Source organism: Geotrypetes seraphini, chromosome 2 (genome assembly GCF_902459505.1).
Source record: "Geotrypetes seraphini chromosome 2, aGeoSer1.1, whole genome shotgun sequence".
In the NCBI taxonomy this organism is placed as follows: Eukaryota; Metazoa; Chordata; class Amphibia; order Gymnophiona; family Dermophiidae; genus Geotrypetes; species Geotrypetes seraphini.
In genome coordinates, this window is record NC_047085.1 from 442,616,318 (window position 1) to 442,631,328 (window position 15,011).

Here is a 15,011-nt window from a genome sequence, read left to right on the forward strand (position 1 = left end):
GTGAGGCGGCCATTGCCCGGGTGCGGGAAGCTCGCTCGTTGTCCTCGCCGCCCGAAGTCGATGCAGGAGTACTGCAGGGCTCTGCCACGGAGGACAGGTGTGTGGCGGCGGGGGGGGAGGAGTCGAGACCGCCGGAGGACGGCGCGGGCCGCTCCTCGGCTCGGAGCAAGGCGGGGGAGTGCCCCTTACTTGGGGATCATTTTCGCCCGAATTTGTAATGTTGCTGCATCAGGCTTTTAAATTACAGACCTCGCAGCCTGCCCAGCCGCTGCTGGGGGCCGGGCGGTCCCTTGCGGTTCCCTCTACCTCTGCGGGGGGGGGAGGGGACGGATACCAGACCCACGGCGGGGGCAGCAGGGTCCCCGGGGCGGTCGCAGGGGGCAAAAGAAGCGCAGACTGGTGTCTGCGGAGGCTGAAGATATTTTGCCGAGGTCGCCTTTCTCACTTCCTGAGTCATTAGAGGAAGGTGAGCTGGTGGATGGGACGCAGAGAGTCTCCCGGGTAGGGAGGTGGATGACCCTTCCGCTCTCCGTTTGTTCCATAGAGAGGACCTTTCTTCCTTTATTTCAAAGGCTTGGCAGAGTTTGAACATTGCTCAGGAAGATACTAAGGTGTCCGGTAACCCCCTGATGGCAGGGACACGTAGGCCGCCTAAGTCCTTTCTGGTCCATGAAGCCATGCAGGAGCTGATCTCGGCGCAATGGGAGGCGCCGGAGGCCAGTTTCAGGGTGGCAAAAGCCATGAGGCTCTTGTATCCGGTGGACCCGACCGAACTGGAAAAGTTTAGGTTACCTAGGGTGGACGCCTTGGTGGCGGCGGTGACTACCAGAACTACCTTGCCGGTAGAAGGGGGCGTGACACTAAAGGACGCGCAGGATAGAAAGATTGAAGCGTCCCTAAAGAGGTCCTTTGAAGGGGCTGCAGTTACCTTGCAGGCCGCAATCTGCAGTGCTTACGCGGCGCGTGCATGTCTGCAGTGGTCCCACGGGATGACCGATAATTTGCTGGAAGCTGGGGGTTCAGTTCCTTCGGAGCTGGCGGATTTGGAGGCCGGCTTGGCTTATTTGGCAGACTCCTTATATGATATTATTCGGGCGTCTGCGAACCAGATGTCTCTGTCTGGGGTTTCACACAGATCCTTGTGGCTCCGTCATGGGGCGGCCGATGCAGCGTCCAAGTTTCGGCTGGTGACCCCCGGTAAGGTCCTCATCGTCTAGACCACGTTTCCGGGAGGTTAGGCGTGCCAGGGCGGGTAAACCTTTTTTCAGGTCCGTATCTGGCCCATTCTCTGCTTCGAGACCTCGGTTTCGGCAGAGGAGTTCCTTTCGTACGACGACACCCTCTTCAGGGCAGTCAACACGTACCCCAGCCAGTCGCATTCCACGATGACGGGGGCTTGGCTCCCTCCGCCCTGCCCTTAGGGGGTCGGCTTTCGGCATTCAGGGCGGAGTGGGCCGCAGTCACGTCCGATCAGTGGGTGTTGGACGTTGTTCACGACGGGTACAAATTAGACTCTCCCGTCGTAGATTCTTTCTTGGTGTCCCCGTGCAATGGGGCGGCCAAGGGAGCCGAGGTCCGCAGGACTCTTCAGGTGCTGCTCGATCTGGGGGCGGTGGTTCCGGTGCCCCCGGAAGAGGTAGGCCGCGGTATATATTCCCTTTACTTCATTGTACCAAAGAAGGGGGGGGTCCTTCAGACCGGTGCTGGATCTCCAAGGGGTCAACAGATTCCTCAGTGTGCGCCATTTCCGTATGGAAACAGTACGCTCGGTTATTGCGGCGGTGAGACCGGGAGAGTTCCTCACGTCCCTCGATCTCATGGAGGCGTACCTCCATATTCCGATATGGCCTCCGCATCAGCAGTATCTGCGATTTGCGATTCTGGGCCAACATTATCAGTTTCGGCCAATGCCCTTTGGCCTGGCGACGGCTCCCCGCACGTTTTACAAAGTCATGGTGGTGGTAGCCGCTTTTCTACGCAAGGAAGGGATTCGGGTACACCCTTACTTAGATGATTGGTTAATCCGCGCCTCATTCCGATAGGAGAGTGTGTCGGTAACTCAGAGAGTAATCTCTCTCCTTCGGTCGTTGGGGTGGATTGTCAACTTTCCCAAGAGTTTTGTTGTCCCCATCGCATTCATTGGTGCATCTGGGGGTGAGGTTCGATACGGCTCTGGGGGAATGTGTTTCTGCCCCGAGACCGGGGGGGAGAAATTGCAGGCTCAAATTCGCCTCCTTCTCGGGTCAGCCAGACCTCGAGTGTGGAATTATGTACAGGTGCTGGGCTCCATGGGGGCGACTCTGGAGGTGGTTCCCGGGGCCCGGAGCCACATGAGGCCCTTACAGCAGTCTCTGCTCTCTCGCTGGTTCCCAGCGTCCCTGAACTACAATGTTCGTCTCCAATGGAGTCCGCGAGCAGCTCGCAGCATGCGCTGGTGGCTCCAGGACTTGCATCTTTGGAGGGGCATGCCATTGGCCACGCCGGATTGGGTGGTAGTTACAACGGATGCCAGTCTGCGGGGCTGGTGAGCCCAGTGCCTGCAACTGTCGGTGCAGGGGATGTGGTCCTCCCAGGAGGCTCAATGGCCCATAAATTTGCTGGAATTAAGAGCGTTCCGGTTGGCGCTGCGGGCTTTTCAGTCACTAGTTCAGGACAAGCCGACCAGGATTTTTTCGGACAGTGTCCCGGCGGTCGCATATGTCGATCGTCAGGGGGGCACCCGGAGTCCGCAGTTGGCCGAAGAGGCATGAAATTTGTTTCGATGGGCAGAGGGGCATGTTCCGCTTCGGTCGGCGGCACACCTTGCAGGGCACGAGAACGTGCAAGCGGACTTCCTCAGCAGAAATCTTCTAGATCCGGGCGAATGGGAGTTGTCGGCTCGAGCGTTCGGCCTGCTAGTCCGTCGGTGGGGGTTGCCAGAGATGGATCTCATGGCCTCGTCCCGCAATGCGAAGGTGCCTCGGTTCTTCAGCAGACGCAAGGAAAAGGGTTCGGAGGGGGTGGACGCATTTGCTCTCCCGTGGCCTCCGAATTCCCTTCTGTATGTATTCCCGCCTTGGCCCATGATAGGGCGGGTGTTGCGACGCATCTCTCGATTTCGAGGCAGAGTAATCCTGGTGGCTCCGGATTGGCCACGACGGCCGTGGTACGCGGATCTGATGCTGCTGTCGGTAGGCGAGCAGGTAGCGTTCCAGGTAACTCCGGACTTGCTAACTCAGGGTCCAATATTAATGGAAGATCCGGGCCGCTTTGGTCTTACGGCCTGGCTATTGAAAGGTCACGGCTGGAAAAGAAGGGCTATTCAGAACGGGTGATTTCCACCCTGCTTAAGGCTATGAGGATTTCTACGTCAGCCTCCTATGCGAGGGTCTGGAGGATCTTTGAGTCATGGCGCGGAAGACACGGAATTGCGCCTTTCCAGGCTTCTCTGCCGGCTATTCTTGCGTTCCTGCAGGAGGGCGTAGAGAAAGGGTTTAGCATATAACTCTTTCAAGGTTCAGGTATCGGCCATTGCCTGTTACAGGGGCCGGGTGGCTCGCCTTTGGCTCTCGCATCACAGCCGGACGTGGTACGTTTCCTCAAGGGGGTTTCAACATCTCCGGCCGCCGGTTAAGCGAATTTGTCCGACTTTGAACCTTGAACTCGTCCTTGGGAAATTGCAGGGGGCACCTTTTGAGCCCCTGTCAGCGGCCACTTTGAAAGAATGTCACACACTAAAAAACAGTTTTTTTGGTGGCGATGGCTTCAGCAAGGCGAGTATCGGAGTTGCAAGCGCTTTCTTGCAGGGAACCCTTTTTGCGGTTCTCGGAGACTGGGGTGACGGTGCGTACGGTGCCGTCCTTCCTGCCTAAGGTTATTTCGTCCTTTCATGTGAACCAGAGTCTGTTTCTGCCATCCTTCTGGAAGGAGGAGTGGGGGAAGTGTTTTTGGTCGGTACGGCTCCTGGATGTCCGCCGTATGCTTCTCCATTATTTGGAGGTGACGAATGCTTTTCGCCGGTCGGACCATCTCTTTGTCGCGTTCGCGGGTAAAAACTAAGGGATGGCGGCGTCTAAAGCGTCCATTGCGCGTTGGGTCAAGGACGCTCTTGTTTCGGCATATGTGTGGTCAGGGAGAAGGTACCGGAGCACCTTCCTGCTCATTTCACTCGGGCTTTGGCTACATCTTGGGCGGAGTCCGGGGGGATGTCATTAGAGGAGAGTTGCCGGGCGGCCACTTGGTCGTCAGGGAATACTTTTTCAAAGCATTATCGGTTAGATGTAGCAGCCCGTTCAGAGGCGACTTTTGGCGCGGCAGTACTGGCAGAGGCGGCATTGGCGTCCCACCCAGTTTGAGTTTGCTTTGCTACATCCCACTAGTCTCTGGATTCATCTGCTGCTTTGCTATGGAAGGTAAAATTATGGTCATACCTGTTAATTTTCTTTCCTTTAGAAGCAGCAGATGAATCCAGAGCCCCTCCCCAAGTGCACGGGCTGGGTGTAGAGTGCTTAGGTCATGAGGTTAGCCGGGGCTATGGTTGGTAAGTGTATTATTTCATGACTGAAAAAAAAAAAAAAAAAACACAAGAAACGAAAAACGAGAAAATATCAATGGTATTCAGAAGAGAAAGACACATTTTTTACTGGAATGGAGTTTGTGGCTGCTCATTCTCCTTTCGGGATGCTTGGGCAAAGTGCATAACTGAATCAACAGAAAGAACACCAGGCTTTAAGGCCAACTGTTAATCAGTTCTCTATCTCCACCTGCTGGTCGATGTGAGCTATACCCACTAGGCTCTGGATTCATCTGCTGCTTCTAAAGGAAAGAAAATTAACAGGTATGACCATAATTTTACCATGGAAAGCGTGGGAGCAGCTGGCTCCAACCATTGCAGTAGAATACATTTGAGAGTAGACAAAATAGACCACCACAGGAAAGCCCTGGTGCCAGGCTGTCAAGGGTGATGAGGAGGCGGAACTCAAAAAAGTTCAGGTAAAGGACGAACAGTCATCCTCCAAATGCGTCCAATAAATGCAAACAAGCTAGTCCAAAAAACCTGAACAGCCGGGCAAGACCAAAACATGTGGCCAAGAGTAGCTTCCAAATGTCCACAGGTGTCACAACCTGCAGAAGAGGGGAGTTTAGCTCGATATTAGATCTTCACTTTGAAGTTCTGAGACATCTGGCCTACTCACCTGATTTTGCCCCTTCATAAACTACCTCTTTCCTAACCTCAAGGAAAGAACGTTTTCAAGCACTCAGGATTCCACATTAGCTGTGGATGAGTGGTTTGCAATACAAACAAAATAATTTTTCTTGGCTAGGTAAAAGAAGTTAGAAAACAAAATCATAAGTGTGTGGAACTCGGTGGCGAATATGTAGCGTAAATAAATTTTTTCAATCCTGTAGCTTGTTGTTTTCTTTACATAGCCAAGGACTTATCAGCACATAAACTAAACCTTAAGTTTGTATACCGCATCATCTCCATAAAGATAAGCTTGACACAGTTTACAGGTAATTCAATAAATGAGAGAAGGACATAATAAGAAATTAGAAGTTATGAAGAGGATAGATAGCTTTACATTGTGGAGAAAAGCCAGGTTTTGAGATGTTTCAGAATAATTGGAATGAGCCTAGCTCAGGGAGTACTTGGATGTGCTGTGCTGCAGATCCATTGGTGTTATTAATAACTCTGAGGTCACTGTTAAAGAAGGGATGCTGGGGTACATGAACCATTGATTTGATCCAGCTTGTCATTTTTATGTTCTTTAATGGTGTTCACGTTCCTAAGTTCCCTTTTTAAAAAGGTTTTTGTGAATGTGTTAAAAGCTTACGTCGGGTTTGTTTCCTTAAATATAAAAACTGATTGTAATGTCTAATTTTATAGTTTTTAGGCATTTCTCCCGTTCTAGGAGTTAAGTTAATCCAGCCCTGCCCAGCACTGTGAAAAAGGTGAGGCCCTGGCCCAGGGTTCCAGTGAGAAAGGGCACTAAAATGCCAGTCCATCCTACCTTCATACTTCTAGAAGGATAGATGCAGGACTGGGATTTTGGCTCTTTTTATTATCACTGCCCTGAGCCAGTGCCTTATCTGGGCCTGATGGGCCTGATGGGCCACCGCGGGAGCGGACCGCTGGGCAAGATGGACCTCTGGTCTGCCTCAGCGGAGGCAACTTCTTATGTTCTTATGTAGTAGCAGGGAAAGACTTGCGAGTAGGGGCGGAGGTGCTGGATCACAGGTGGGGGGAGGAGAGAGATACCAGATTGTGGGGGTGGGGGGTTGCCACAGTCCTTCCGAATGAAATATACTTCCCCCTCCGTGTTTGCGAATTCCGTATCTACGGATTCGCTTATTCACGGTTTTAAAACAAAAAAAAGCATTTTTATTTTTCAGGCTATTTTAAGCTCTGTAAGCCCCGCTTAAGCCTTACCTGGTGGTCTAGCGGGTTTTCGGGGTAGGAGCGATCTTCCCACGCTCCTGCCCCGTGCAGATTGCTCACAGGAAATGGCTCGAGAGACTACGGGAGCTCAAGGCAGCCATTTCCTGTGAGTGATCTGCACGGGGCAGGAGTGTGGGAAGATCGCTCCTGCCTGTAAACCCGCTAGACCACCAGGTAAGGCTTAAAGGGGGGGCTTTCAGGGCTTAAAATAGCTGGGGGAAGTGGGGATTAGGGGCAGAACCAGTCCAAATATTATTTGCGTTTTTTTTAATATTCGTGGGCCGGCTCTGCTCCTAACCCCTGCGAAAATGGAGCGGGAAGTGTAAATATTTTCCCTGAAAGTTTCTGTCTTAAAAGAAGTTGTTTCTAAACCAATGACGGGGTAGAGGGGATATAACTCATTTTGTACCTGGGACAAAGAAGTGTAAAGTGACTTGCCCAGAGTCACAAGGAGCTGAAGTGGGAATCAAACTCACAACCTCAGGGTGCTGAGGCAGTTGCTCTGCTTTATCACACAACTTCTCTGTGGAGGAAAAGTGATGAAGATTCAACAGGCCTGGCTGGTGTGCAGCCTGCAGGTTTGAACCTGCCTGCATACCCGCTTCCTTTTTTTTTTTTTTTTACTTCAGCTTCATGGTGTAAAGAAGTAAAGACTGGTGAAAGAGCTCTTAGTTATCTGGATTGCAGGCTTTGTCTTCTGTTGGTCATTTGAAAGGTGAGGATCAAACTTCTTTTTATATTTTTGGAGGTCTGGAACTTGCAGAAGGAAAGTTGGAAGGACAGTTAGATATTTTGGTAATGATAATGCTGCTTACGATTCAGGCAAAAGTTTCCTTTTAAGTAACAGATGCTATTTGTTTTCCCTTCGCAGGCATCTTGGTTTTCAACAAGTTCATCTTTATTCTTTCCAAAGGATGGTATCTTATTTTGGCGGTAAGTTTAAAACCATGCATTACTGGAAGACAGTTCATGTGAATAAAACAAAACTGAATATTTTGTGCTAAATAGAACATTGATTTGGTTCTGATCAGGCTGCTTGGCTGAAATTTGAGACATTTGATGGCAGCTCCTCAGTGTAAGTAGTTGGAAAATGAACCTTTAGAGCACTGCTCTTTACTACTTTTTAAGTCGGGGCCACTTTAGATACAATTGAGCTGAAGGAGAGCCACCACATTTTCCCTTGTGAGTCCTCAACACTGCCGATCAATGTGTGTTAATGTGGTGACGATGTTCCTTAAATTGACTTTATTAAGAATGTCAAAATTCCAAAGGTATAATAGAATCATCCACATAAAAATAAAGTAATCCACATAAAAACCTCGTCCGTGTTTCAACAAAAAGTCTTCTTCAGGGGTCCCTGAGGGTCCTATAGTGGTGGATACTTGGAAAAGCTGATATGTGGAGAGCCGTAAGTGAGACGCTGCTTGTAACCAAAGCTTTCCACCTGGGGTTATGATCATTACGGGCAGCAGTGAAGCAGAAATAATGACCAGTCACCAGCCTCCATAGAGGCACATTTAGCTAGAAGTGTGGCTTCTTTGTGGGAAGAAGTTCAAAGCAAAACAGTTCTCTGGTTTAATAATAAAAAGAACCCCAAATTGCTTCAGACAATTGCAATATCTTTACTTCACAGTTCAGGCAAACGAACATCCACAGGTTCCACAGTGAAAAACAAAACAACTATTTCACTGGCTTTCCCCAATAAGCCAACAGTTCATAGTAGACAGTTTGTAGTCTCAAAACAAACTCAAGCACTTCTCCCAGGTAAGTAACATCCAGTTCAGAATAAAGTCCTGGGCAGCTCCATACCGCTTCAAACAAGGAAGAACCCCCCCCCCACACACACACACCCACGCACACTTTTACTCCTCTTCCTAGAGACCCTGCTTCAGCCCAGCCCCCACTGCTGTGAAAAACAGACTTCTTATATGCAGTTCTTAGTAGCTACATCATTTAGCCAACAGCAAAAATATCCAAAAAAGAAAAAGGCCAAAAATACTGGCAAGAAACTGCCAAACTCGCATCCATTTGCTCTATGGCTTCTCCAGGCATTTCAAATGCTGTTATGTCCATATTTTCCTCCAGTGTTTCTAGTTCTGTAGTATCCTGGGGTGCTGGGCCTTCCCATTCCATGGGCTCCTGCTGGGTGCTTTGCCCTTTCCTGACCAGAAGAGCCCTATCTGCCAGGTCTTCCTGCGCTGCCTGCCTCACACTCTTTGAGAGCTGTTTTAAGCTGTTAAAGCCACTCTCTAGCTTATGTGGCTGGGGCACAGTTTTGTCTGCTCTCTGGCTCCCTCTCAGTTCACTGGGTGTATAGCAGCTTGGGAATTGCCTGAACTTTCTCTGGGAACCTGTTCTTCTGACAAGCTCTGGCTCTAGAATGGGTTCTGGGTCAGAGTCAAGCTCATTCCCTTCAGGATAAGCAGCCCTGACCTCTGCAGCCTCTGAGGCTCTACATTTAGCTGGTTTCCTGCTTCTGGGAACTGGTTTAGAACGGGATTTAACCATGACAGGTTCATCACTAGGGATGGAAATGTCACAGTATATGGTCATAGTATGGTATCAAATAAAAAGCTATATCTCCATAAGTATTTCACTGGTGAATCTTAAACTTTACCAAAATCAGTTTGAGTCATTTAAGATTCTGCATCAAGTTTCAAGTTTATTAAATATTTGATTAACCGCTTACTCAAATATCTAAGCGATGAACAAATCATTCAATTTACAGATAATACAGGGGTTATAAAAGACAGATGGACACTGACACTGACATTGCATACAAAGTTTCATCACTTTTCTGAAATTAGACCACTTAACATGGAATGATTCAGTATTAAGTTTGTACCTGAGGCAATGGAAAGTGAAGTGGTATATCCAGAGTCATAAAATCTGTCAGTGGAAGTCTGATTTGAACTTCAACTAAGCTCTTAAATACTAGGTGACTGTCTCTCTAGCTTAATATGAAGAGAACCAAACAGAAATTAACATATTCAAAATGGCTTCAATTTTCTTCCTCTCTGCTCATTTACTCCACAACTTGTAGTGCAATTGGTTGGCTTAATATTTTTTTTTAAATATTTTCCTCTTCTATTCCTAACTTTTCCTTTTCATGCCACTTTTCTCCTCTACCCCTTTTCACCTGCAGGCCAGCTTCCAGTCCAGCTGAGTCGGAAGCTGCTGTACCCAGACTCGGACCCAGTCCCAGCATTGGCCCTTCTACCTGGGGACATGCAATGTATTATGTGCACCACAGCACTTGGGTCTTTCTAGCCTGTTACATGAATCTTATTTCTAGGACAGGTTGGCTTCTACTGTCACCAGAGGATGGAGTGCACATCATGCTTTTACATATATGCTTTCTTTGACCCAGTCTTTTTCTGTTTGCAAGCTAATGCTGAATAAATAAGCAGCCCAGAGAACCCTGCTCAGATGGGAAGATCCATAGGATCAGGTGAACTGCGGGAGGTGGAATGAGCGAGAAAGTGTATGTGTGTGTGTATAGGAAAAGGGTGAGATATGAGAGTGTGTGTGTACATGGATGAATATGTTGATTAATGATTTGTCCAATCATCCTAGAAAACTTTACTTTGTGATATTGAAACTTGAGTCAACATCTTTATCCTTTCAGTTACCTGACCTGTTAACTTCAGTACTGAAGTTGATACCCCGGGTAGCTCCCTAAGGTCTTGAGCTACTGTTTACTGAACTCTTTGTTATCCCAGGACAAGCAGGCATGATATTCTCACATGTGGGTGACGTCATCTACGGAGCCCCGATGCGGAAGCATTTTCAAGCAAACTTGATTGAAGATTTAAGTTTGCTCTGCTGCTCCACGCATGCGTGCCTTCCTGCTCCACTAGGGGGTGCATCCCCTCGTGGTCTCCAGTTCAAATTTTTCCGCGAGCCTAGAAGCCGTGTTTTTCAGGCTCTGCCCCAACTGCCTTCTAGCACCGCGATTTTTTTCTTGTTTTTTCACGATTAAGTCGCTGTGCGTGAATTCTTTACCTTTCTTACTTGATTCCTGCTTCATTTTCAACGACCCGGAGGCTTCCGGGTCCCCGTGGCCGCGTGGCTAATCGAGCCGCGGCTACTTTCGATTTAATGTCCCGGCCTCTGACCGGCTTTAAAAAGTGCACCCGGTGCGAGCGGCTTCTTTCTCTCACAGATCCGCATCGCCGGTGCATCCTCTGTCTGGGGGCGGCTCATCCAACCGACTCCTGCCCCCAGTGCGCTACTTTCCAAAACAGGGCCCTCCGCCGAAGAAAAGCCCGCATGGCGGACCTCTTCACCCCGGACCAACCCTCCACCTCGGCCTCGAGGTCGGCCCCGGCCTTGGCCCCGGCCTTGACCTCGGCCCCGGATACCTCGGCATCGCCTCGAGATTCGACCCCGAAGTCCTCGGGACAACAGAAAGCCTCGGCTCCGGGTAAGTCCCCTCTTCCCTCTTCAGGTTCTGTAACAGCGAAGAAGCCAGCCTCGGGGACAATGGCGACGCAGGGCGGAAGCCCCATGCTTACAGCCCCGTCTAAGCCCTCCAAGCCTTCGGGCCGTGCCTCCACCACACGGGAATACTCTGATACGAGGTCGCCCCCGGTGGAGCGCACCGAGGCAGTGGACATGCCTTCGATGCTGTCCGTGCCCGTCTTCCAGGACCTACTCCGAGCGATGATCACGTCGGAGCTGTCCGCTGCAATGGCCCAGTTTCAATCGGCCTCGACCTCGAATGTGCCAGGCCAGCCTGAGCCTCGCACCGAACAACCTCGAGGAAGGGTGCGCAATCCTCGCCGCATCCCATCCTCCTCGGACTCCTCGCCGAGGCACCCGAGACGTTCCCCCTCCGCAGACCGCCGAGGGGCAAAACGTCGGGCTAGAACGACAGAAACCTCGAACCGCCGTACCTCCAAGAAGGCCCGAGGTTCACCAACTCTACGAGGCCGTTCCCCCACACCTCGTACGGGACCGCTCAGGGTGGCGGAGTTATCACTCTCCAACCCGCGCATCCTCCGAACTCCCCCTCGGACGTATTCTCCGAGGGAGTCCGGATCGAGGTCACCGATCCGACATCGATCGGTACCCCTAACCCCGGCATCGTCGCCGAAGATCGACAACCCCGGAACACTCTCACAGTGCTTCCCCAGTCTCGGAGCATGGATCAGAGCATGAACCTCGATACTCGAGGGAAGCCTCCCTATCCTTCTCCACCCGACGGTCTCGTTCCCCGACCCCGCACGGGGCCCCGGGGACATCTCGCCCATCCTTCACTCGCTTTGTCCAAGACATGGGCCACGCATTGGACTTAGACCTCCAGTCCGACTCCAGATACTCTAAGGAGTACCTGGCGGAGCTGGATATGCCATCACTGCCCAGAGTCCCTTCGCTTACCACCCAACCCGGTACTCCAACAGGCCTTCTTCAGGAACCTGGAGACCCCCTACATGGTCACGGCCGTACCCTCCAAAATGGAGGCCAAGTACCGCACAGTACCTTACCCGGGATTCGAGCAACCACAGCTCTCCCACCAATCGCTGCTAGTAGAATCCTCCTTGAAAAAGGCTCACCCGTCCCGGGTCTCAGCAGCGGTCCCCCCAGGCCGAGAAGGCCGAACCCTGGATAAGTTCGGCAGGAGACTATACCAAAACGCAATGATGGCCTCTAGGGTGCAAAGCTACACTTTCACCTTCACATCATACCTCAAACACCTCATTGGACTATTGAGAGCCTTTGAGACTGACCTACCGGCCTCCCGGCAAGGAACGTTCGGCCTGCTTTTAGAGTCCCTCTCCAACCTGCGCCTTCATCTATTCCACGCGGCCTACAATGGCTTCGAACTCTCCTCAAGAGAAGCAGCCTTCGCTATCGCCATGCGCCGACTAGCCTGGCTGCGCCTGGTCGACATGGACCCCAACTTACAGGACCGGTTGGCTAACCTCCCCTGCGTGGGAAAGGAATTGTTCGATGACACTATCGAGGCGGCGACAAAACGCCTCTCCGAACATGAACGCTCGTTTGCCTCCCTTGTCCGGCAAAAGCCCAAACCGCCAGCGTCCAGGCCATACAGGGCCCCTCCGCGCCGCTACTCACAAAAGTCCACCCCTGCTTTCTCGCGGCCCCCACCCAGACGTCCGCAAGCCCACCACAGGGCCATGCCCAAGTCCCAACCGCCCGCGACCACCAAACCATCCCCGTCCTTTTGACGGGACACGCGGAAGGGGGCGGGCCCCCTCCGCCATAGTCCCAGGCCACCTTCCCATCGGGGGTCGACTCAAAGCTTTTTACCCTCACTGGGAACAAATCACGTCGGACGCATGGGTCCTTGGCGTGATCTCATCAGGGCACTCTCTCAACTTTCGGGCCATTCCTCTGGACAACCCCCCAAGGAATTGCCCTCCCAACCGGACTCAGCTACCCCTACTCCTCTCCGAAGCTCGAGACCTGCTTCGCCTTAGAGCAGTGGAGAAGGTTCCCCCCGACCAACGGGGGAAGGGCTTCTACTCCCGCTACTTCCTGGTACCGAAAAAAACGGGAGACCTACGCCCAATACTAGACTTGAGACGCCTCAACAAATTCCTGGTACGGGAAAAGTTTCGGATGCTCTCACTACCAACACTTTACCCCCTGATCGACGAGGGCGACTGGCTCTGCTCCCTCGATCTCAAGGAGGCGTACACACATGTCCCAGTGCACCCCGCTCACCGCAAGTTCTTGCGCTTCCAAGTAGGGGACTGGCACCTACAATACCGAGTCCTCCCCTTCGGACTAGCATCATCACCTCGGGTCTTCACCAAGTGCCTCGTGGTGGTAGCAGCAACCTTACGTTCCCAGGGCCTCCAGGTATTCCCCTACCTGGACGACTGGCTAATCAAAGCCCCGTCCAGGGAAGGGGTTATCTCAGAGACCCAACAGACTATTACCTACCTACAAAGTCTGGGGTTCGAAATAAACTTCCCAAAATCTCAACTACGCCCCTCGCAGACCCTACAGTTCATCGGGGCCACGCTGGACACGGTTCGCCTCCGTTCCTTCCTCCCCCCTCCGCGCCTGGAGGCGTTAGTAAGTCTGAGCCGAAGGATCTCCCTGCTGACCTCAGTATCAGCTCGATAGATGATGACTCTTCTGGGCCACATGGCCTCCACCGTCCATGTCACACCCTTCGCCCGCCTCCATCTGAGAATCCCTCAATGGACCCTGGCGTCTCAATGGCGTCAAGACCGGGACCCAATCGACCACTCAGTGACAGTGACTCCTTCATTGCAACGATCGCTCCGCTGGTGGGCCGACTCTTCAAATCTTTCCAAAGGTTTGCTCTTCCTCACCCCACCCCACAGCAAGGTACTCACCACGGACTCGTCGGAGTACGCTTGGGGAGCCCATCTGGACGGCCTACGCACCCAAGGAATGTGGTCAGCACAAGACCGTCGCTGCCACATCAACGTGCTAGAACTTCGGGCCATCTATCTCGCAGCTGTAGCCTTCCAACATCTGCTCCACGACCGAGTGGTTCTCATCCGAACCGACAACCAGGTAGCGATGTACTACGTAAACAAACAAGGGGGGACAGGGTCTTGGCCCCTTTGTCGGGAAGCCCTGCGCCTCTGGAAATGGGCAATCTCCAACAACACCTTCCTTCGAGCGGTGTACATACAAGGAGAACAAAACTGCCTGGCGGACAGACTCAGCCGTCTCCTCCAGCCACACGAGTGGTCACTACACTCTCAGACCCTGCGAGGAGTGTTCGAACGGTGGGGGACACCTCAAATAGACCTGTTCGCGTCCCCTCACAATCACAAGCTGCCTCTCTTCTGCTCCCGGATATACTCCCCGGACCGACTCGAGGCCGACGCCTTCCTCCTCGACTGGGAGGGAAGGTTCCTATACGCGTTCCCGCCGTTTCCTCTGATACTGCGGACGCTTGTCCACCTGAAAACAGTACAAGCCACCCTGATCCTGATTGCCCCTCGCTGGCCACGCCAGCCGTGGTTTTCCCTGCTACTTCAACTCAGTGTCAGAGATCCACTGCCTCTGCCTCTGTTTCCCTCTCTACTGTCACAGGGTCAGGGTTCACTGTTACATCCCAATCTTCAGTCTCTTCATCTGAATGCTTGGTTTCTCTCCCCCTGACTGCTCTCCCCGTGTCTCAATCAGTCAAGGAGATATTGGAGGCCTCCAGAAAAACCTCGACGAGAACCTGCTACTCCCAAAAGTGGACCAGATTCTCAACCTGGTGCTCCTCCCACAGCCAGGACCCGGTGTCGGTCCCCGTCCCCCTGGTCCTTGACTATCTACTTCAACTATCTCATTCCGGCCTAAAGACCAACTCCATTCGAGTACACCTCAGTGCAATTGCGGCCTTTCATCAGCCCCTGGAAGGGAAAGCCCTCTCGCTCCATCCCTTAGTCACTCGCTTCATGAAGGGTCTGCTGAACGTCCATCCCCCTCTCAAACCTCCCCCGGTGGTTTGGGACCTTAACGTGGTTCTGGCTCAATTAATGAAACCTCCATTTGAGCCACTAGACAAATGCCATCCAAAATTCCTCACTTGGAAGGTAATCTTCTTACTCGCGCTCACGTCCGCACGGCGGGTTAGTGAGCTGCA

The 15,011-nt window shown here is 52.0% G+C and overlaps 1 protein-coding gene across 3 annotated transcripts in view; it reads left to right on the forward strand.

The window, feature by feature from the left end:
* PDSS1 (decaprenyl diphosphate synthase subunit 1) overlaps positions 1–15,011 on the forward strand; it is a 74,813-nt gene that overhangs the window by 10,900 nt on the left and 48,902 nt on the right. For all 3 annotated transcript variants that reach the window (XM_033931417.1, XM_033931415.1, XM_033931416.1), the window contains exon 2: positions 7,290–7,351. In XM_033931417.1, coding sequence (XP_033787308.1) covers positions 7,290–7,351 — 62 coding nt within the window. The remainder of the gene's footprint in view (positions 1–7,289; positions 7,352–15,011) is intronic.